The sequence below is a fragment of the Petaurus breviceps genome, unplaced genomic scaffold (genome assembly GCF_028583685.1).
Source record: "Petaurus breviceps papuanus isolate PSGF00001 unplaced genomic scaffold, PetGlider_PUasm1.0 91041, whole genome shotgun sequence".
In the NCBI taxonomy this organism is placed as follows: Eukaryota; Metazoa; Chordata; class Mammalia; order Diprotodontia; family Petauridae; genus Petaurus; species Petaurus breviceps.
In genome coordinates, this window is record NW_027187400.1 from 41,528,852 (window position 1) to 41,550,803 (window position 21,952).

At 55.7% G+C, this 21,952-nt stretch overlaps 3 protein-coding genes across 5 annotated transcripts; 2 read left to right on the forward strand and 1 right to left on the reverse strand.

Moving 5' to 3' along the window:
- Positions 1–1,625: 1,625 nt before the first annotated feature.
- Positions 1,626–4,219, reverse strand: NFKBIB (NFKB inhibitor beta). Of its 2 annotated transcripts, none has more exons than XM_069078613.1 (6): positions 3,893–4,219; positions 3,375–3,480; positions 2,998–3,259; positions 2,577–2,665; positions 1,938–2,189; positions 1,626–1,769 (listed from the first exon to the last, which is right to left on the reverse strand). In XM_069078613.1, exons 1-6 carry the CDS (start codon positions 4,093–4,095, stop codon positions 1,722–1,724), a joined length of 960 nt encoding a protein of 319 aa, XP_068934714.1. In that variant the 5' UTR covers positions 4,096–4,219; the 3' UTR covers positions 1,626–1,721. The 2 variants fall into 2 exon arrangements, with proteins under 2 accessions (XP_068934714.1, XP_068934715.1); XM_069078614.1 differs by having other exon boundaries at positions 1,938–2,186; positions 3,893–4,217.
- A 296-nt stretch (positions 4,220–4,515) lies between these two features.
- Positions 4,516–10,598, forward strand: SIRT2 (sirtuin 2). Of its 2 annotated transcripts, XM_069078598.1 has the most exons (16): positions 4,528–4,655; positions 5,169–5,215; positions 5,687–5,735; positions 5,844–5,960; positions 6,270–6,311; positions 6,476–6,582; positions 6,833–6,889; positions 7,104–7,172; positions 7,698–7,827; positions 7,915–7,974; positions 8,584–8,639; positions 8,994–9,070; positions 9,160–9,211; positions 9,408–9,475; positions 9,601–9,667; positions 9,926–10,598. In XM_069078598.1, the coding sequence occupies exons 1-16, from the start codon at positions 4,640–4,642 to the stop codon at positions 10,070–10,072; spliced, it is 1,161 nt and encodes a 386-aa protein (XP_068934699.1). In that variant the 5' UTR covers positions 4,528–4,639; the 3' UTR covers positions 10,073–10,598. The 2 variants fall into 2 exon arrangements, with proteins under 2 accessions (XP_068934700.1, XP_068934699.1); XM_069078599.1 differs by lacking the exon at positions 5,169–5,215 and having other exon boundaries at positions 4,516–4,655.
- Positions 10,599–11,462: 864 nt separating this feature from the next.
- On the forward strand, positions 11,463–20,237 carry RINL (Ras and Rab interactor like). The gene is made up of 11 exons (XM_069079569.1): positions 11,463–11,512; positions 11,781–11,916; positions 12,079–12,181; positions 12,484–12,556; positions 12,642–12,706; positions 12,788–12,925; positions 13,041–13,466; positions 16,602–16,922; positions 17,002–17,133; positions 17,519–17,684; positions 17,811–20,237. Exons 1-11 carry the CDS (start codon positions 11,463–11,465, stop codon positions 17,926–17,928), a joined length of 1,728 nt encoding a protein of 575 aa, XP_068935670.1. The 3' UTR covers positions 17,929–20,237.
- The last annotated feature ends 1,715 nt before the right edge of the window (positions 20,238–21,952 follow it).

Here is a 21,952-nt window from a genome sequence, read left to right on the forward strand (position 1 = left end):
TGACTCGATGCCTTGAAGAAGTTCTCAAAGACAAGCTAACCCAGGAGGGCTCTCGGGAAGGTCCTTGCACACAGCTCTTCCAAGAAGGTATGAAGATGTGCACCCAGTCCCCCTCCTGAGCTCCCTTGTGTGCCTGTTCCTTCACCCTATTAACACCATCTTTCCTGCCCCTAGATGAACAGCTCACATCCCTGCTTCGGACCCTAGAGGAGCTTAGGCATCAAGGTATTATCAGGATACCTGGCTCCTGGGCATGACTTCATTCCGAGGGTGGAGGAAACCAGACACTGGCTCTGCCCTTGGTTAAGGGTTTCCTTGGGTGGTCCAGGAGGGAATGAAGGGGAAGGAAAAAAATGGCTTCGATGCCTGATTCTCTTCCATTGCCTTTCTCACTCAGAGATCTCCAAGCACCATCTGGGTCCTGAGAGCGAGGCAGCGAGAGAGGAGCAGGAGGAGGTGGAGGAAGAGGATTTCAGGAAGAGAAAGAGGGGCCCAGGGGATGTTGAGGGAGAGAAGAGGTTGGGCCAGGAGGTGAGGGAGGAGAAGGAGGAAGAGGAGGAGGTAAAGGCCAAGGAAATGTCAGAAATCAAGGAACAGGAAGTGAGGGGTCAAGCCAGAGTTGGAGAAGAGGAAGAGGAGGACAAGAAGAGGAAGGGACCAGCTGAGGCGTGGGTCTCCCAAGAGTCCTGGGAAGACCTAAGGAAGCGGAGGCCAGGGGACAGCCGGGGCTCTGAGGAAGAGGAGGCAGGGTCTTGGGGCCAGGGTGTGGAGAAGCGCGTGGCAGAGAAGGCCAGCGATGAGTTTGAAGAGAAGGGGGTGAGGTTGTCAGGTGGGGGCCACAGCTTGTGGCAGGGGGCTGGCCCAGCCCACAGACACCACTACCACCAGCCCCATCCTGAACAGGAGTCTGAGGAGGAGGAGGCAGAAAAGGTGAGCCAGGAAGGCCAACGGACATTGGGGACAATGAAGACCAAGGTGGCCCACGGAGGGTGGAGGGCAGAGGGGGACCCCATCTATCAGCCAACATAAAGTGCCTACTGGGCACGACACTGTGCCGTGTGCTGGGGAGCTTACAGTCTAACAGGGCAGACTGTGCACGCAGATCAATATAGGCACGCTCCAGACAGGATAAGTAGTGGAAGTCACTGCCCTAGGTGCTAACCCACATTGGGAGAGAAGCTTCCCTTAGCTGGCCACTGCCCGGCCCCTGAAGGTCAGGGGAGGTGTGCAGTGATGACAGGGGCCCCTCACAGCACTGAGCACTGCCTCCCCTTCCCCCCAGGAACAACATGAACTAGGGCGCCTGGAGCAGATGAGGGAGGCACTGGGCAGGAGGGGCTGAGGAGCAGACTTGGAAGCCCGGCACCTGCCCTCGCTCCTCTGGTACATCCTGCTCTGCACTGGTTCCTGCCCTTCTTGCTCACACTCAGGAGCCCCTCCCCAGGTGGGGGGGAGGGGGCAAGAGAGGGTCACCATGAAAATAGACCCGGGGGTCAGAGACTCTCCCCCCACTACCCCCTGCCCCCAACGTTAATAAAGCACAAATAAGAGCATGCCCTTCCTCCACTGGTCTCTTTCTGAATTCAGATGCTATGGACCCCATCACAGATCCCTGCACACTCCAGCCAGGGGAACCAGGGTTTTATTGAGATTAAGGCTTTTCTACAAAAAGAAAAAAAAGGCAAAGAAATAGGCTGGGGCCAGCTGGCGAGGAAGGCGTCTCAGCTGTGGCTTCGACTTGCGTGGAGCACGATGTCATCATACTCGTCCTAGGGGATGCTGGGGTCAGGCCTTGGTTCTCCTTCATCCTGGGCTCAGTTATTCCGCTCTCCCTCCCATCGGCTCTGCCCCTCCAGACCGCCCGTCACCAGTCACCAGTGTTCTCTCTTCCTCCACCCCACTGCCCATCCCACTCTCTCACTGCCAGGGTCACTTACAGCTTCCTCACTGTCGCTGCCTCTGGAGCTGTGGTCTTCCTCATCCTCAGACTCGGGCTCTGGGGCTCCCCGGGCACGTAGGAGACGGGCGAGGCGGGGGTCTGACCTCAGTGTGGCGCTGCCCAGCGGGGTACGGCCTCCATACATTTGGGCTTTCGGGTCTGCACCGCCATCTAAGAGCAACTCCAGGACCTCTGCTGCCTCTGCCTCCACAGCCAGGTGGAGGGGACTCCGCCCACATGTAGGCTCCTGCTTGGGAAGGAGACACATCCCCCCTTCTGAAGCCCCAGACCCATGTCACCCACCCCAGTCACTGCTGCAGACAAGTCTCTTCCTAGAGGTTGGGTCCATCCCCTCACTTCAGGGTCTGGTATCTTCACATCTAACCCACCTTGTCTTCCGAACTACATATGATCAGAAGACCCTACCTGTCCCAAAGAGTCCCCCCTGCCCACTGTGGGCCACCACCTGTTTTACAGCTCCCTCTCAGAGGAAACCAGTAATCTCTCTCACTTGGACTCCCCCAGTCTAAAGAAGGGAGTTAGGGGTGCAGACTTTTGTCTCACAGAACAGAAATACAGAAGGAGGGGAAGGAGAGCAGGGCCTGGGGGCGGGGTAGGCAGGGCTCTGTGTCCTTACTGGTTTGTTGAGGTCAGCCCCTGCTTCCCGGAGCAGCTGGACCATCTCTGTGTCCCTGTGGATCACAGCTACGTGGAGTGGAGTGTGGCCTGGGGGGTTATTTTAGAGAAACAAAGATGGTAAGATTTAGAAGACACCTAGGGAATACATTTAGAAAGTATATAAGGCAAACAAGGATACTCAAAGAAAATAGAATATGTGTCCAGTGGGGATTTAGTCCTAAACTGTGTGACCCTGAGCTAGTCCCAGAACTCATTTGTCTCATCTGTAAAATGGGGACAACAATGGTACCAGCTCCAAAGGAAGTTGGGAAAAGCCCTTGGCCTGGTGCTGGGGCACAGTAACCCTAGTTATATTTGTATCATTCTTGTTTGGAGATGCCTCAGTCACCAGGGCATCAGGCCCGGTCTGGGTGCCCTACCCTGGAAGTTGGTGCATTCCAGCTGCTGGACTCTCTCACGCTCCTCCGCCTCCTCCTCCTCTTCCTCCTCCTCTTGCTCTTGGGTTGTCTGGCCCTCAGGCCGCCCCACAAGGGCTCGGGCACAGGCATGGGCTCCAGCCCGGCAGGCCAGGTGCAGGGGCGTGTGCCCCCCACGCTCAGCCACGCAGAGCCCAGCCCCCGCTGCCCGCAGCTTCCTAGTGAGGGCAGCCTCCCCCAGGATGGCCGCTATGTGCAGAGCAGTCTGTAGAGAGTACAAACAGACCAGGGTCGGTGGGGGAGCTGGGCCTGACCAGTCCAATGGCCAGGAGAGGGTCTCCCCAGCCGCCGGCCCCTTCACGATCCGGGAAGGGCCTCACCTGGCCCAGGTCATTCTGGAGATCCAGGTATTCCGTCCCTGCTGTGAAATGAAGCAGGAAGTCGAGGAAAGCTTCATGCTGGTGAATCACAGCCAAGTGCAAGGCCCTACAGGGTGGGAGGACACAGAGGGTCAGTGGGTGGGCTCAGGGCCGGCTGGGGCAGGAAATACCGCTCCCTAAAAGAGTCACTGCTCAAAGGAAAAAGGACAGGAGTCAGAGGCCAGGAGGGTGGGGCCTGGAAGGGGAATCAGAACCATAACTCCCCTCCTCCACGTGAGCCTGCCTGGCCAGGGAGGGGGAGCTTCCCAGCCCTGCCTTCACACCTCTCCTCCCTCCCTCGGTTTCCTCTTCTGTAAGAGGCGGGACCCTCCCTCCCCACCTTTGGACAACAGCTGGAGGGGGGGGCGGCCCTGGGAAGGGCAGAGTCTTGGGGGCAGGGGGCAGAGGTCAGAGCGGGAGGGGGGGGCGAGGCGTCGGAGCCCAGGTCACAGGGCAGGGGGCAGCGGCTGGCCCCTTACGTGTCCCCGTCCTCCGTCACGTAGCCGAACACCTCTGGCGCCCAGCTCGCCGGCTCCGCGTCCTCGTCCTCATCCGCCCTGTCCCGAGCCTCGTCCGACGGGGGCCCGAGCCCATCGGGTCCCAGAGACCCGAGCCCGCTGTCGCACCACTCGTCCGCGAGCCCGCCGTCCGCGGACTTCACGGGCCCCGCCGGGGCCGCCATGGCCTACGCAGAGCCCTCCTTTCCCGGGGCCCCCCGGCCCATCCAGAGCTGTCGTCGCCGTAGCCAGCCCAGGGATTCCGAGGACCCGGGGAATTCCCCCTGCACCCCAACTCGCTCAACGCTCCGACCAATCGGGGAGAGCCGCACCGCCCCTTTTCAAGACGTCTGCCAATAAGATTGCGCAGCCTTCCCGGTAGGGCTCCGCCCCTCGCTCCAAGTTATCCAATAGAGAAGACGCGCTTGGTCTGCTCGGCCCCGTCTCCGCCCCCAGTCGCTTTACCCAGACGGCATCCGGCGCCAGGAACGCCGGGAATAGTGGTTTCTCTATCCACTCCAGCCTTCAACTCGGCGGAATGACGGCGCGGGGCATTGTGGGATTCCCGCGATGGCCACATGCTCTTCTGGGAGTTGTAGTCCGTAGCCCGCCTTCCCCGCCCCCGCCCCCGCCCGTGTCCAGCACCGTCACGGGACGGAGCAGTCGGTGACAGCCCCGAGGGCCCCTGCCCACCCCCCGCGCTGCTGAGCCCTTCCCCGGGCCGGGCCCATGGCCGAGGCGGACCGTGAGTCGGGGCCCGGGTGGGCCGGTGAACCGGGCCTAGGACCAGGCCCCCGGAGCGAACGGCTCCAGGGACTCGCCACCCGGAAACCATCGCGTGGGCCTCGACGGAGGGCGGGGGTGGGGGAAGGGAATGGGGGTGGGGGTGGGGGAAGGGAAAGGGGGTGGTCCCTGGGGGCCCAGTCTCCGCAGCGCCGGCTAAGGCTGGTTGGGAGTCAAGATGGGGGGGTCCTAATTCCTGGGGTGTCCAGTGGCTAAGGGCCTCGATTTAGGGGGACAAGAAACAGGTGCCTCGGTTGCTAAGGGGAAGGTGGTGGAGTGGTTCTGGTTGCTAAGGACCGCGATCTCTGGGAGGCCTGGACCTGGTTGCTAAGGGCCCTTTGGTTGCTAAGGCCCTTTTGCACCCCTTTCTGTGGCCAGTTGGGGTTCCCGCTTCTCGCCCCCGCCGCCATCCCCACGCTAACAGTCTCCCATCCCCCCTCCAATGTAACCCTGTCTCCCTACCCCCCTTCCCTAGCCCCCGGTCCCCCCCAGGACGAGGCAGGGAAGGTGCAGGATGCTCAGGTGAGAGGGGGGTGTCCTTGGAGGTTCGTGATTGGCTGGCCGGGGAGGGGCAAGGTCTGTGATTGGCTTCGAGGGGAGGGAGAGGAAGTCTGTGATTGGCCCATGAGAGGATCCTCGCCTCCCCCTCCCTCTCCCATCACTCATGGCTCTCCCCCGGCTTTCCCCAAGGGAATGGGTCGCCCAGTGTCCCAGATCCACTCGGCTCGTTCACCCCACCCCCGCCCCAGGAACAGCAGATCCGTTCACCCATCCCCCGTTCTGCGCACCCTCCCCTTCCCCTCCTTTGACATTCTTCTCCCAAACTGTGACCCTCTGCTTTTTTCTCTGACTCTCGTAATGGCTCACCTCCCCTCTGAGCATCTTCCCTCTGACCCTCCTTTCCCAGCCCTCCTCCCCTGATCTGCCCTCTCCCAGCGCTAACCTTCTGCCCCCCCCCCCCTCCTCATTCTCTGGCCATATTCTCCCATCCAGGACTCGGATTCAGAACCTGAGAGTGGAGCTGCGTCTGGAGAGACAGAGAGTGAGTTCCCCAGGGTGGTGAATGGGGGGCACAAAACTGGTTGGAACCCAGTCGGGCCGGTGGCTGCCCCCTGCCTGAGTGACGGTCATCCTCTGGTCTGCCTCACAGTGGACTTTTTACGGAATCTCTTCTCCCGAACACTGGGCCTGGGCAGTGGGAAGCGAGAAAAGCTGTTGGATGAGCTTTCCTTGGAAGGGGTGACCAAGTTCATCCAGAGTGACCAATGTGAGTCCTTGCTTCTCCCCATCTCCTTTTCTTAGCTCAGCTTGTCCATGTGACACCCCATCTGCCCAACCTCAGCTGGGCTGGACCATTTCCCCCCTCCCCCATTCCCCATGAAATCCAGTGAGAACCATCCAAACCAGGTGAGAACCCAGGACCAAAGAGTGGGGCTCACCTTGGGATTCCAGAGGGCTCCTGAGGACCAAGGCAGTCCTGGTAGGGATCTCTGGAAGAAGTGGCTTCTGGGGATGAGACTGGAGAAAACATCTCCAAACTTCTCTGGTCACTCCCCCCACCTTTTTTCTCTTCCAGGTCAGAATATCATCTGCATGGTAGGGGCAGGGATCTCTACATGTGAGTAGCTGCTTCCCTCTGCTCTCAGATTCCAGAATGGAGCAGGAGGGCTGGGTTTAAGGGCCAAATCCCCAAAGGAACTAAGCTGGGGGTTGGGATAAGACCCTTCTTACTAGTGAGGTGGGCTTCCCCCAAGGACACCTCTCCTATTACCTTGTCCCCAGCTGCTGGCATCCCTGACTTCCGTTCCCCATCCACCGGCCTCTATGCTAACTTGGAGAAGTACAACCTTCCCTATCCTGAAGCCATCTTTGAGATTAGCTACTTTAAGGTAAAATAGTCATTGACAACACCCCACCTCTTTGGAGGGAGAGCCCCTCCCTTCCTGAATCCTTCTTGCTCTCAAACACCAGCAGGGGGGGATCCTGCAGCTAAATCCTTCATGCTACCAAAAATCACTAGTGGGACTCCTAAATCTGGGCAGCTGAAGGATAAGGGATGAGACATCCCCTTCATTTCATTCCCCATTGTGAGGAGTGAAGGGTTCATGTGTCTTCATATGTCTTTGTCTGTTCCCCCAGAAACACCCTGAGCCTTTCTTTGCTCTGGCCCGGGAGCTGTACCCAGGGCAATTTAAGGTGAGCTTAGTCAGAGGAAAGTGAAAGGATCGGACCCCCCATCTGGAAAAGGAGCAGCACTGGGGCTTGGGGATAGAGTTAGGGCTTCCCCACCTGGGCTTGGGGGGTTGGCTGCTCCACGCTGCTGGTGGGGGTAGAAACTGGGGAGTCCCAGTTGTCCTAGCTGCATCAATGACGAGTATGTGTATCCCTTGGCCCCCCAACCCCTCCGCAGCCCACCATGTGTCATTACTTCATCCGCCTGCTCAAGGAGAAGGGGCTACTGCTTCGCTGTTATACCCAGGTGAGGGCAGCCTGCAGAGGGGGAAGGAGGGAATACCCATACCCTACAGGCTGTGTCCTACAGTGGCAGATCTGCCCTGCCAGGCACAGTGGGTAACCTGTTGAGAAAACACCTGTGACACCCCCCCCCAGGTGGGCAGTGGAAGCAAAAATAGAATTCTTCCCCAAAATAACCACAGGCATCATTAGACTTTGTTTGTACTTTATAAACACTTTGAGTTTTCTTTTTGAAAAGACCAATAATGTTCTATGACATCTCTGTCTTTGCAGGTTAAATTGATGACAGGCCAATCCTTTCTTACCCTAGTCAGATTTTCTTTCCATCCATTCCCATGTGAACTTTCAATGTAGTTTAATTTCAATAAATCATTTTCAGACACTGTGCAGAAAACTGGGTTATACCCTGGGGCAAATACACAGTTCTAATTTCAGAGCCCTTACCCTCAGGGAGCTTCAGGTCTTGTAGGGGAATAAGGAGGATGTGCCAGGTACCCTAACTGGCTGTTTCCTCTCCCCTCCCCCCCAGAACATCGACACACTGGAGCGGGTGGCCGGGCTGGAGCCAGAGGACCTGGTGGAGGCCCATGGGACATTTTACACCTCCCACTGTGTCAGCTCTCACTGCCGGAAAGAGTATGACCTGGGCTGGATGAAAGGTGAGGCTCCAATGCTTGACTCCCTGAAGGAGGGGGAGGGGACCTGCCCCAACCCCATCATTTCTTACCTCTTGTTCTCCCCTCCAGATAAGATCTTCTCAGAGGTGACCCCCAAGTGTGACAAATGCCAGAGTCTGGTGAAACCAGGTGAACCATGGGAAAGGGTAGAGGGGGACCTAGAGGGGGCCCAAGAGTCATGGGAAACCGCAAAGACTCCTCCCCGCCCCAAATCAAGTTAGAGCGTCCTTGGCTGGTTAGGGCTCAGGAGCACCTGGCTGGCGTCCCCTTGCTCTCCTCCTGACCCTGGCCCCTGGGGACCAGCTCCCCTGCCCTGTCTCCTTGGTCTTAGATGTTCTCTCTCTCTCTCCTCTCTTTCCCTCTCTCCCCCTCCCCTTCTCTGTCTCTCCTCCATCACTCTCTCCTCTGTCTCTCTTCTGTCTCTTCTCCATCTTTGTCTTTCCTCTGTCTCTGTCTCTTCTCTGTCTTCTTCCATCTTTGTCTTTCCTCCTCTGTCTCTCCTCCTTCTCTGTCTCTCCTCTGTCTCTGTCTCCTCCTTCTCTGTCTGTTCTCCTTCTCTGTCTCCTCCGTCTCTCTCTCTCCTCCGTCTCTGTCTCTCCTCCGTCTCTGTCTCCTCCATCTGTCTCCTCCATCTCTCCTCCTTCTCTGTCTCTCCTCCGTCTCTGTCTCTCCTCCGTCTCTGTCTACTCCATCTCTCTCTCCTCTGTCTCTGTCTCTCTCCTCTACCTCTCTCCCCAGACATTGTCTTCTTTGGAGAGACCCTCCCAGCACGCTTCTTCTCCTACATGCAGTCGGTAGGTGACCCATCTTCTTGGCCCGCCCTCATCCCACCCAGGACCCAGAGCTCCTGGAGCTCAGTTCCCTTAGACACAGCGGGCCTGGTTCCCCATTTGGTTTCCCAAGACAGCTCAGAGTTGAGTGTGGGGCTCTCCCTGGTGGTGGTGCTAGGCTGGGGAGGTGAGGGGGACCCTGAGGGAGGCAGAGGAGGCTGCCTGAGGGAAGGCCAGAATAAGGCTGGAATGCCGGGGGAGAGGGAGACAGCAAGCTGAGAGTCCTTGAATGCCAGCCCAGGGCAAGGGCAGACCTGACCTCTGTGTGAGGGGGCACAGGGGCCGGTGAGAACGGCTCATCCCTCCTCTATCCCCCAGGATTTCCAGAAGGTGGATCTGCTTATCATCATGGGCACATCTCTCCAAGTGCAGCCCTTTGCCTCCCTCGTTAGCAAGTATGAGGACAGGGGGAGGGAGTATGAGGGGGGGGATCAGGGGAGGAAGGGCTGCCTCACCCTCTCTTCTTTGTTCATCCCCACCCCAGGGCCCCTCTTGCCACCCCTCGACTCCTCATCAATAAGGAGAAGACAGGACAGGTGAGTGTGTTCTCTGGGCAGACTCAGCCTGCAGAGCCTCAGCATGTCTGAGGGAGATTGCCCAGTAGGAGTCTGACCCTCTGGGGGCCTCTGATGCAGCTCCCTTTCATACTTTTGGGGGACCCCACCAATGGCCCTGATCACCTCTTAGCCCTCCTCCATCCCATTGCTTTCTGATTGTCTTCTTTTTTGACAGCGGGACCCCTTCTTGGGGCTCATGGGTATGGGGGGAGGCATGGATTTCGACTCGGACAAGGCCTACAGGTAAGGAGCCAGTGGCCTGGGGGGTAGCTTGGAGGCTGAGGGTTTCCTGGCATGGGTGGGGGAGGAGGGGCAGGCTGGGAGGTTCTACACAGCTGTTCCCGTTTTTCACCCTTCCCCTTCCCCAGGGACGTGGCCTGGCTGGGGGACTGTGATGAGGGCTGTCTAGCCTTGGCCGACCTCCTGGGATGGAAGGTATGCATCTAAGCCTCCTGCCCCAGTGTGGGCCTCGGGCTCTTGATCTTTTTTTTTTTTTGCCTTTTGGAGGGCAGTTGTCCAACTTGCCCAAGGTTACACGGCTAGTTTTTTTATGTGGGTGTTAAATGTCTGAGGCCGGAACTGAACCTGGGTCTTCCTGACTCCACTGCACCACCTAGCCGCCCTCGGGCTCTTGATCTTGAGTCTTGAACCCGTTACCAGCAGCAGTTGATCCCATCCCCTCTGTGCCCACAGAAGGAGCTAGAGGCCCTCGTCAAGAAGGAGCACGCAGCCATCGATGCCCAGTCTGGGACTAGCCTGCATCCGCTCAGCGCTTCAGGGAAGTCAGCCCAGACTGACAAGGAGCCCACCAAAGCTGAGGAAGGACAGAAGCCCCAGTGATCCGGCTGCTACTCCACACTGGGGGGCCAGAGACTCGGGCCCCCTCACCCTGGAGCTGCTACCCAGAGGACAGATACTGCCCTCATCTCTAACCCTTCTGGGGATGAGCAGCTCCTAATCTCTAACCCTACTGAGGCCCTCCCAACAGGACACAGCCTGGGTCCTAAACTACCCCTAGGGAAGAGGACCCTTGGCCCTCCAAGCTCTAACCTCTAACCCTACCCTGGACTCCAGCTTCTCAGCAAAGAAAGTTTGGGGCCTGAACATCCCCCTGTCTCTAACCCTCCCAGGGCCCTGCTCCTTGGGGCATCAAGGCCTAGGACCCTGACATCTCCTGTCCCCAGGGAGGTTGGGATCTCTGCCCTCAGCGTCCCTCCTAACAGCTAACCCAGAGCCTGGGAGATGAGGGCCCATGCTCCCCGAGTCCCCACTCTACTACCCTCCCTTGGACATTGAAAGAGGGCGGAAAGCTGAGGGGCAACGTGTCTGTGACTGGAGCTAAATAAAGCCAAGAATGGGATCCGGCCCCACCTGTGTCTGTCTCTCGAGGGGGGCTGCTGTCTTGGGGGTCAGAGAGGCTGCTGCTCAGGAGTGACGATGTGGCAGGCAGGCAGGAAGTGGGCTAGAATCAGCAGGGACTTTCATCTTCATCTTCCAGACCTCTCACCCCACAGTGAGAGCTGCTGGGTTTCCTGGTAGCTTCAGGAAATGGGGAGGGGGGAGATGGGGGGAGGGGAACACTTGAATTCCTGTATTCCCATCAGAAAGATTGAGATCCAAGTTTCCTGGAGACCCCAAGAGCTCTCCTGTGCCCCAGTCCTCCAACCCAGAGTTGCTAAGGCCAGACACCTGACTCCCAAAGTGATGAGAGGAAGCTTTCAATGTGGCCCCTCCCCTCCCCCTCCCCCCCTTCCGTTCTCTGCCCAGCTGGGTTCCTCTCAGGGGAGTAATGATTTTACTTCCTGTTACTCTGGAACCTTCCCCATGAAGAACAGGTAATCTGGGTCCCTTGGGAACCCAGGTGCCCAGCCTCCCCTGTCCCCTGCCATCCACCTTCCCCTTTATCTTCCCCTGGGACCCAGGTACTCACCCTCCCCTGGCACCTCCCCCACCTCTTCCTCCTAGGACCATGGTATCCAGCTCCTAGACCTGCCTCTTATTCTTTCCTTGTTCCTGGTCCTAGCATCCCTGCAGACCCCCTCGTGCCCTCTCCCACAGACCTAAGAGTCCCTGCCCAATATCTAGGGCCAGATCCTAAGGTTGGGGGGAGGCCCTGTTGTGGGGAGAGGTGTTCTTTATGCCCATGATCTAGCCCCCTCTGCCCAGGTCCCAGAGGGGCCTTGGATTCCCTGGGGTGTGGTCAGTGACTGCTGGCCTGTGTACCTGGAGGATGCACCAGCCCAAGGACTCAGGAGCTGGACATCCACTGGAGGGGGAGAGGTGAGGGGGGTACAGGGAGGGCCAAGATCATGCCCTTTTCCAGCCCAATCCTGTGTCTCTCATGCCTGACTCATTACCCCACTCATTGCTTGGACCCAGCAATCCACCCTCCCCCACACACATGCCCCTCAGGCTGAGCAGGAGAATCCCCATGAACCCCAATCCCCCCAACTGTTAGCTCCCTGCTCCCCTGCTCTTGCTTCCTGATGTCCCTCTGGGTTTGGGCTCTCTGAGCCCAGTCTCATCCTCAGCCTTACTGTGGGGGCAGGCCCAGTGAGACAGCCCTAACCCTCCCCAGACTCCCTGAGCTGAGACTCCGTCTGATGAGGACTCGGGGTCTGTGGCAGATCCCACAGCTTGATGCTCGGAGTTCTCTAGACATGCTGGCCCGACAGCCCCCAGGGGTGAGTGTGTTGGGGGAAGAGGGACCTACCCTGGGCCCCTCTGATCACTGGTCCCCAAAGAAGCCCCTCAGAGCAGCCCTTACCCTCCCAGAGTCCCTTGGGGCCCTTGTGGCATCTCTTCCCTCCTAGGTAACCCCTCTTTACTCCTTGTGGTTCCTCCAGAGTTTCCTAGTCACAGGGTTTGGCCTGAGCCTGGCCCTCACGATGAATACAGACCCTCACCAGGAATCTGTGGGAACCTTCCGGATTCTGGAGACCCCTGCAGGTAAGGAGCCTGATCTCAAAACCATAGCCACAAAAGTGCAGGGGACCAGACCTTATCATCCTTCCTTCCATGTGTCTAGCCCCATACCCAAACCTAGAGGTCCAGCTCACAGACCCTTCCCCCTTCTCCCAGGTATCCAGGACCGTCTCCACTGCCCTTGACGTAGGAAACAAAAATCTTTGCCTTGGCTAAAGCTCTCGAAACTGAAACCCTAAGTCAGAGAGGCAAGCCCTCCTAGGGCCTGGGTAGAGGGAGAAGAAACCAGGGGGAATGCCTGGCTAACCACTCTCCGTTGTTTCTAGGAGTGGCCCTTCAGGGCTCCCAGCTCAGCTTCCCAGACCTGCCTGAACTTCTAGCCTTTCTCTCGACCAGCAGGTAGGGTAGGGGTGACTGGGGGCCCAGGAGGACCTGGAAGGGTCCCTTACCTTACCCTCATTGTGACCCTCCTATCCTCCCCCAGGGACATCCTGCCCCAGCCCCTGCTCCTTCCTCCCAGATCCCTGGGGCCTGGAGGCCCTCTTACTGGTGAGTCTGGGGGCTGAGGAAGGCACAGCCTAGATGCCTTGACACCTCCCTTATCAGTTCCAGCTTCCTCCTTCCTCCCAGAGCCTCTCCAGATTGGCGTGGTCTGGATTACCTCCACCAAAGGGGCCCTCTCCGTGCTGAATCCCCTATACTTGAGGGACCATGGGCCTTGGCAACCCAAAGAGGAGAACTCAGAGCCAGTTGGGAAGGATAACCTAGGTAAGTGGGAAGGATTGACATCTATCTGATTGGGATGGGATGGGTGTTCTGGATGGCTGGCTGGTGCTGGGGAAAGGGAAGGATCAGACACTTCTCTCTCCCTCCCTCTTCATAGCTCCTCAGGCTCTGGGCCCTCACAGGGTCTCCTGGATAGAGGGTCCTCCCAGTCCTGAGACTGAGCCTGAAGCCTGGTCCCTCTATAGCCTGGAGAAAGGGGAGGACAAGCCGGAGGAGGCTGAGGAGGCCAAGGATGAAGAGGAGGAGAGCTCAGAGCCTGGGGATGGGGTGTGCCAGAGAGTGCAGGCTCTGGCCCAGGCTCAGGGCAGCCCTGTGGCCAGGCAGCATCGAGCTCTTCAGGCCAGGCTTGGCCAGGCTCAGGGGGGTCCCTGTGGGCCAGAGGCTGGGGACCCAGCCACGGAGCTGCTGCAGGACATTCGTCATCTCCTTGCTGACCTCAAAGATCATCTGGTGAATGACCCAGAGGTCCAGGCTGCCCACAGAGCCAGGACAGCCCCACCCACTGGGGACCATAAGGATTTAGGTAAGGGTGTGTGTGAGTGTGTGTGCGAGTTGTGTGTGAGTATGTGAGTTGTGTGTGTGTGAGTTGTGAGTGTGTGTATGTGAGTTGTGTGTGAGTGAGTTGTGAGCGAGTGTGTGTATGTGTGAGTATGTGAGTTGTGTGTGTGAGTTGTGTGTGAGCATGTGTGTGAGTGTGAGTTGCATGTGAGCATGAGTGTGTGAGTTGTGTGAGTGTGTGTGAGTTGTGTGTGAGCAAGTGTGAGTTGTGTGTGAGTTGTGTGTGTGTGAGTTGTGAGTATGTGTGAGTATGTGACAGTTGTGTGTGTGAGTTGTGTGTGGGCATGAGTGTGTGTGAGTTGTGTGAGTGAGTGTGAGCATGAGTGTGTGGGTTGTGTGTGAGTGTGTGTGAGTGTGAGTGAGTGTGTGTGTGTATACACAGATGTGTGCAGCTCCAGTTTGCTGTTGTCCTGGAATAGATTCATCTCTGTATGCTTTAAGGTTTGCTCAGGTGTGAACATAGCACAACACAGATAACCTCAGAGACAGAAATATCCCTCTCTGGTGTTCACATAGATGGCCCCTCTCGTTTAAGTCCCTCCTCCCACACAGGTTCAGTAATTCAGTCAGGAAGCATTTAATAGCATGTACTGTGTGCCAGGCCCTCAGGTGCAAAGACAGGGATCTCTGCCCTTAGGGGAGACACCATCGACCCACACAGGCACAAATTAATTGGGGGAAGGAAGGAGGAGGAGCAGGAAAGGTTTCAGGCACAAGGAGTTTCTTGACCACAGCTCTGTAGGAGACTTGGGCTTCTGAGAGTGGAAGGGAAAGAGAAAGAGCCTCCGAGCACGTAGAATGTCCCCCAGATGCAAAGGGGTTGAAGGGTGGGTCAGAAAGCCAGTGATGAACTCTGAAGCCATTGTAAATGAAGGCTGGGGCCAGGTTGTACAAGGGATTAGAGCCAAACAGGAAGTCACTTGGAGTTGATGGAGCCAGGGGGCTATGTGGTCAGGCCCCATTCTGGAAAAGTCCCATTAGCAGCTGGGTGTAGGGTGGATGAACAAGGCTGGACACCAGAGGCAGGGAGACTATCTAGGACCAGTCTAGATGAGTGTAGATGCCTGGGTAAATGGAGAGCAGAGCTGGATTCTGGAGGCGTGGAAGCAGAAATGACAAGGTGGGCTGGGATAGAGAGATTCTGCAAGCATAAGGCCCAGGTGGTGAACTCGGGTGCCTGCAAGGATGACGGTGACCTTTTAAAAGAGGCATGGCAGAGTAGACAGCAGCGGCCCCAGTCGGTTCAGATCTGGCCTCAGAGACTTACTAGCTGTGCGACCCTGGGCAAGTCACTTCACCCCATTGCCTCCTTTAAAAAAAAAAAGAGGGGCGGCTAGGTGGTGCAGTGAATAGAGCACTGTGAGTCAGGAGGATCTGAGTTCAAATCCAGCCTCAGACACTTGACATTCTTACTAGATGTGTGACCTTGGGCAAGTCACTTCACCCCAATTGCCCTGCCTTTCCCCCTCCAAAAGAAAAAAAAAGAGATGTTGGTTTTAGGAAAAATATAACAAGTTCTGTTTTGGCCACGTTGAGCTGGAGATACCTACAGAACAGCAGTGGAGGGGCGGCCAGATGGCTCAGCAAGTAAGAGCACCGGCCCCAGAGTCAGGATGACCTGGGATCGAATCTAGGCTCAGACACTTAGCACCCACCCAGAAACACTGGACGTGTAACCTTGAGCAAATTACTTAACCCCAGTTGCTTTATTAAAAAAAAAAAAAGAACAGCAGTGCAAAATGTCCAGTGGGCAGTGGAAGATTCTCAACTGTGTCTCAAGGGAAAGTCCAGGGCTCAGTATCCCAATAGGCATCTCAGAGATGGCAACTCAAGCCGAGGGAGCTGCTGAGCCACGGAAGGGAGAGGGTCTGGAGAGGACAGAACCTTCATGGACATCCACAGTGGGTGGGAGGAGTGTGGGCCATGGGCCACCAGAGAGGCTGAGGAGGAGTGGTCAGATGGGTAAGGGAAGCCCCAAGAGAGGACTAAGAAAAAGCAAGATGGAAAAGAGTATCCAGGGAAGAGAAACAGAGAGATAGAGAGAGGAAGAGAGAGAGACAGAGAGACAGAGAGGAAGAGAGACAGAGGAGGGGGAGAGTCAGGGACAGACAGAGACAGAGAGAGGAAGAGAGACAGAGAGGAAGAGAGAGAGAGATCAAGGGCACAAGAAGGAGTGTCATGTCTTCATCAGAGACTGGCATAAAGAAGGAGACCTTGGGGGCAATGTGGGGGAGTTTGAGATGTGAAGCAGAGGGAGCTCTTGGCTTTTCCCAGTGAGGGAGGAGGTGAGGAGAGGGAGAGAGTGTGGGCATTTGGGCAAGAAGAGTTCTGGCATCACCCCTGGGGGGCGTGGGTTGGAGGAGCCAGGGAGAGAAGGATCATCTGCTCAGCTCTGCATTGTGTCCCTCTGCTTCACTCTCATCTTGCACAGACCTCTCTGGCTCCTCTGGTCACCTGTGCTCAGCTCCTGCCCATGACTGACCACATGTCCCCTGCCAGAGTTCATGCCCATGTTCCCTTTATATACCCGTGAGCCAGTCAGTGTTCTCTCTATGGCTGTGTTCACGGCCACTGCAGAAGAGACTAACAGGTTCTTTGGGGTCAGTGACTAGAAGAAGGAGGAGGACAAAGGATCGAGGGGTGCACAGGGCTGGTCAGAGGCAGCAGTAGGAATCCTTGTGCATGGGGCAAACTCCGCTTCGTGGAAAGGCACTGTTGTAGTGGACAGTGTGAGGCAGGCAGGCCCCAGAAGAGAGATTCCGTGGTGACGGGGACCTGGGGCACAGCCTAGAACAAGGCATGGTGATGGCGGTCACTGCTTGCCTTGGGAGTAGCTGAGGCAAAGGCCCTCTTGCCCTATACTGGGTACAACTCTGGGTTGGTCAGTCAACAAACATTTGTGTACTTACTATGTATCTGGCACCATGCTAAAGTACTAGAAATACAAATACAAATAAATGGTAGCCTCTGCCCTCAAGCAGCTTACTTTGTAATGGGGAAGGATGCTGAGAAGGGAGTGGGGGAGAAGGTGTCTGGCACGGGGGAGGGCAGCCCGGTGTGTCCAGCCACCATCGAGCATTGTCTGATGTCACGTCCCCAGAAGCCATGGTGGAAGCAGCTGTGTGCTGGGTGGTGCTGAGGCCCCTCCAGCCAGCCCTGTGGACCAAGCTTCGGATGCTGAGGGCACGGGATCTCCAGCAGCTCCAGCAGTGTCAGGAGGCGATGCAGGCCCGGGCACTGCAGGAAGCCCAGGGCCCAAGAGCTAGCTCCCCTGAAGCCCCTGTCCCCAGCCCCACCAGGCACCGCATCCATGCCCGCCTGGCTCGCCTACACACTGCCTGTGCCCCACAGCGCAAGGTGGCTCTTCTGCTGGCCATCTGCCGGGATGTCTATGAGGGCCTTGTCCAGGGCGGGAGCCAGGGTAAGACGGGCCTGTGTGGGCGTAGGGCTGGGGTGGGAGGCTCAGCTACCCCCATTACTCCAATGGCCCTTTCCCGCAGAACCCCTGGGAGCTGATGACTTCTTGCCAGCCCTGACGGAGGAGCTTCTGTGGAGTCCAGACATTGAGGCCACCCAGCTGGATGTGGAATTCCTGATGGAGATCCTGGACCCTGCAGAGTTGCTAGGGGAGAGTAAGGCAGGGGCTGTAGGTTTCTGGCGGAGCATGTGATACCTACCCAGAGTTTCCCTGGCTCTGGCTACAGAGATATCAGAGGACAGATGGGAGTCAGGATGTCTCAAAAGGCATCTTACTGGAGAGAATGGACCCCAAGGCCCTAGGGTGGGGAAGGGAGCTGTCCTGGAGCCAGGATGCCTCTGGATACAGTGGGAAGGATGGAGGCCTCTTTGTAGAGTGGACTTCCTCTGGGGGTGGGAGGATCTGGTCACAATACTAAACTGCAGAGTTGGGGAAGGGCCAGCGTAGGCTCCAGGGAGTGGGACAGCCAAGACTTCCTGGGGGGAGCTATGGCCCATAGGCCAGAGATGACTCTGGTCTAACTGACTCACCCCCTGCAGCTGGGTATTACCTTACCACTTGGTTTGGTGCCCTTCACCACATAGCCCACTTTCAGCCAGCAGCATCTGGGCCAGCCCCGAAAGGCCTCAGCTCCGAGGCCAGGGCCTCCATTCGACTTTGGCAACGCCGTCGGACACTCCACACCTCAAGCCGCACAGTGGCCAGGTAACTTCCTCCCATCCTCTGAACAGCTGGGCCTGTGGGGGACACCAAGGATGGGGCAGGTCTGGACTTTGGGGATGAGCAGGCTGCCCTGACCTGACTCCCATCCTTCCCCTTCCCTCAACCCAGCCCGTCCATGCAACTTGAGCAACCTTGGGAAAGTCTGGAAGAGGACAAGTCTGGAGTTGAGACTGACTGCCTGCCGGGGCCCTCACTTCCTTTATCACCAGTAACCTGTGACCCATGATATTCGAGTCCTCAGTCACAACTCAGAGATGTTCCCCGTCTCCTACCTGCCAAGACTAGCCTTCCTTAACCCTGCCACATCCGAAAACAAGAGCACAACCTCTGTTTTCTCTCCTGTGTCTCTTTTGGGCTGGACTAGGGACCTGTAAGAAGGGACTAGATACTGAGGTTCCTGGGAAGGGAGTATCCAGGGAGAATGTTCCATTTGCCATGAGCTCCCTCTACCTCTCTCTGTCTCTCTCTGTCTCTCTCTGTCTCTCTCTCTCTCTCTCTCTCTCTCTCTCTCTCTCTCTCTCCCTCTACTCCTTCCTCTGTCTCCCTCCCTCTGCTCCTTTCTCTCTCTCTTTCTTCCCTCTATTCCCTTCTCTCTCTGTCTCTGTCTCTCTTTTACTCCCATGTTGCTAATGAAAAGGTAGCCCTTCTCTTCCATGAGGCCTATGCATCCACATATACCCTTGATATGCCCCCTCCTGTCTTCTCATTGTTCCAGCCCTCATGCCCATGGTCAGCCTCTAATCCTCAAGCTTCTCCTCTCCTCTAGCTCTGACCCAACTCTATCATGGTAACTAAGAGCTGGAAAGGACCTCCCATTTCATAACAGGAATTCTCTCTTGCGACATCCCCCAGACAAGCAGCCACATGGACTCTGACTGAACATCTCCAGTGATGCCCAGGCTGCCCATCCGACTTTGCCAAAGCACTGATAATTAGGACATTTTCCTATCATCAGGCTGACATCTTGTATCCACATATCAAGAACAGGCCACAACTGCTACTTTTGCTCTCTAGGACTAAGCAAAATAAGTAATTCCTTTTCCACATAATAGGCCTTCAAAGCCTCAAAGACTGTCATATGCTCTCCTACCTCCCCCAGTTCCTCTCTTCTCTGGGCTAAATACCCACCTCCTTCTTTCCCCCACCTACCATGTTCTTCATCGGACAGTTCTAGGTCATATCCATTGGAGAGAAGAAAGGGAAGGGGGAAGAAGAGAGCCCATGGTCCTTGATGAAGACCCCTTTACAGGCTGCCACAGGGAGCTCTCCCAGGGGGGATCTGCCCTACAACCAGTTCATCTTGGGGCAGTCCAGTCCCTGAGATCTAATCCTTTGTCCCCTTGAGGGCCTGATCACAACATCCGCATCCGCGTCATCTTGGTCATCCCTGCCTGGTCATGCACCAACTTATTACTGTCTTTCCCAGAAGTGACCCCAGACCTCCTGATGAGAGGATGCTTTCCTTCCAGCTCCTCTATGCCTCTGGAGGCTGTCTAAGGTCACCCTGGCATTTTGTCTGCCAGTTCCCGTGGTTGGTCCATACTGAGTCCACATCGATCACCTTCTCAGATGATTTTTTTCTAGCTTTTCTAGGTCAGGCACCTGGGGTCCTTCTGTTTCATCCTTTTTCATCTAAAAATTTTAATCTAAAATTCATCCCCCCAGGTTAAGAAAATGGAATCGGGGATCGAGGTGGAAGGCAGAATTGTTGGGTCTTTGTTCTGTTTGGTGCCTCTCCCTTCTCAGGTCTTCCTCTTGTCCCTGCCATAGTGGTTTTCGGGTCTCCTTTGCCTTCGTGTTCAGCCCTGGCTCACACAGGGCTTTGTAGTCACAGCTCTTACAGAATCATGTGACTTTTTGCTATCCCTCTTCTTGCTTGCCCCCGCTTTCTGCCCTTTCTACTTCTGTGGAGCTGAGATCTCCTCTTTCCAACAGTGGAGATCACAGTCCAGCAGGATCTTCTCCCATGTCCTCCTTGTCCCTGTCTTCCCATGACCAAAGCGCTAGGCACCTTCTCAGTCTTTTAACACTAGAAGGACCATGGTGGTGCATCCTTTGTATGAATTAACACAATTTTTTTTCAAAAGTTTTAAAATAATTTTACTATAATTTATCCTAAATGTACAAATTCATTTTAAATACAAATAATTACAAGCAGATATTATAATGTTACTTCAAAATAAAAATGTTTATCCTGCTATCTCTGCAAAGGTGCAAAGGTCATGGGTCAGTTCAGTCTTAGATTCCAATCCTTGTGCATTAAGAGGCCTTCAGCTGTTCCCCTAACTCTCCTTCTGCCCTTGATATATGATCAGCTCTCTTCTTTTTCCCTTCCTACACTTTCTGGATGACATGAAATGCTTTGCCTCACTGATAGGCATGTCCTCATTTGTCATACGTATGCCTGTTCGTCATCCATTTGGTCACGTGTAATTTTTTGATCCCTCTGAGACAATGATGTTCCATGGTTAGCATCACCAGGAAAATGTTGGTGTCAGAAAGATGGAATTTTTATGTTAGGGAGTGGATGGCATTTGTTGGAAGTGTTGTGAAACCTCTGGAATGCAGCCCAACATGACTTGTCCCTCAGAGAGCATTTTGAGTTAACCCATATACACACACTGATCATCCGACAGATGCATGTGCCTTTTAAACATTTGGGTTAGTTGGTGAGCTCCATATGCATCCACATCTCTTTGGTACACAGCCTTCCACCCCTGCCCCTTTTTTGTCTGCTTGGAATTGTGTCATTACAGTCTCATTCTTGAGACCTGCTCATACCTCTCAGGTGTCTGACTTCTTATATCAAATTTTAGGTCAGGAAGGGTGCAGAACAGGAGAGTGAAGGAACAAGATGATGTTACCACCATCTGTCTGCCCTGCCCCACCTCTCCTTTGGAAGACCAGTGAGGCAGCTGTTGCCAGGCACTGTGGAGGCCCATGAATTATGGGGCAGGTGGAGGTTCAGAAAGGGTGTCAATGTATCCCAAGAGCATTCCCAGTGTGATCTGTCCCACAGTTGCTGGGTTTTTTTTTTTTTTTTTTTTTTTTTTTTTGCTTTGAGTTTTCCTGGGGCCATGTCCAGAGGGAATGATTTCTTTGGGCAAATCTAATGCTTTTTTTTTTTTTACTTTGTGAGATCCTAGTTTTTAAGGGGGAGTTCCCCCTATAAGTCCTCTCATAGCACCAGAGCTGTCTCCCCATCCCTATCTCCTCAAGCTTCACATCTTGGGTTCCTCTCTGCCTGGAGCATCCCATGGCATGGGGTGGGGGTCTTTAGTCAGGGAGATTCCTGCCTCTTCCCTTGGGGAGGGGGGTATTATCTCAGCTTGGCTGCCCCCAGGGCCTAGGGTGGAGCTCCTGGAGAACCTGAATGAATGACTATTATAGCATATTTGTGGGGTGGGAGTAGGGGGAGAGGGACCTAGATATTCTGAGTTTCATCCTCTTTCCTTATATACTCTGGGTTATGAAGAGGGATGAGGAGTGCATGGAGGAAATTTGTTAAATGTTATGGCCTCGAATGGGAAGGATTTATTTACAGTGTGGTCTCTCTCTGCCAATTGCAGAGACTTCTCAAACAGTCTGGGACAGAGAGACAGAGAAACTTCAGGGATAGCCAGAGGAGAAACACCCCAGAGACAGAGACCAGCAGAAACACTGTATGTGAAGCAGCTTCATAGAGACAGCAGCCAAAGGCAGCTAAGGGGCAGACAGAGACTTCTGTGTGAGCTCACGAAGGACTAGCTAGCATCAACGTCTCCTATTGTTCTGGGGAGAGAAGTCTCCTCCCCTGCAGGGCCTGGGCCTCACTGGGCCTTTTTACATACTCACACACACAGTTCCAGTTGGTCTGACTAGTCTCCTTGGGACAGCTGAGCCCCTTTGTCCCCAGAGAGCTGGTCATCAATGTCCCTTTGTGCCCCTTTTGCACAGAATTATTTCCCATTCCCAAGGTTCACAGAGATGCTCTCTCAGGCGACCCTCGGGACTCAGGGAGCAGGGGTTATCCTCCCCCATTGTACACCGAGGAAACAGACTCTGGACAAGTCAAAGAGCTCAGCTAGGTCCACTGCAGTGCCAGGGCCTCCTGGCTCCCAGCCCAAGCTTCCTTTTCCACCATGCCCAGTTAAGATGGCTGCATCCTCTAATGGTGTATGGGCCTTAGAGGATAGTAGAAGTGTGTGTGTGTGTGTGTGTGTGTGTGTGTGTGTGTGTGTGTGTGAGGCATGCAAGGGTGGAGTCAGACC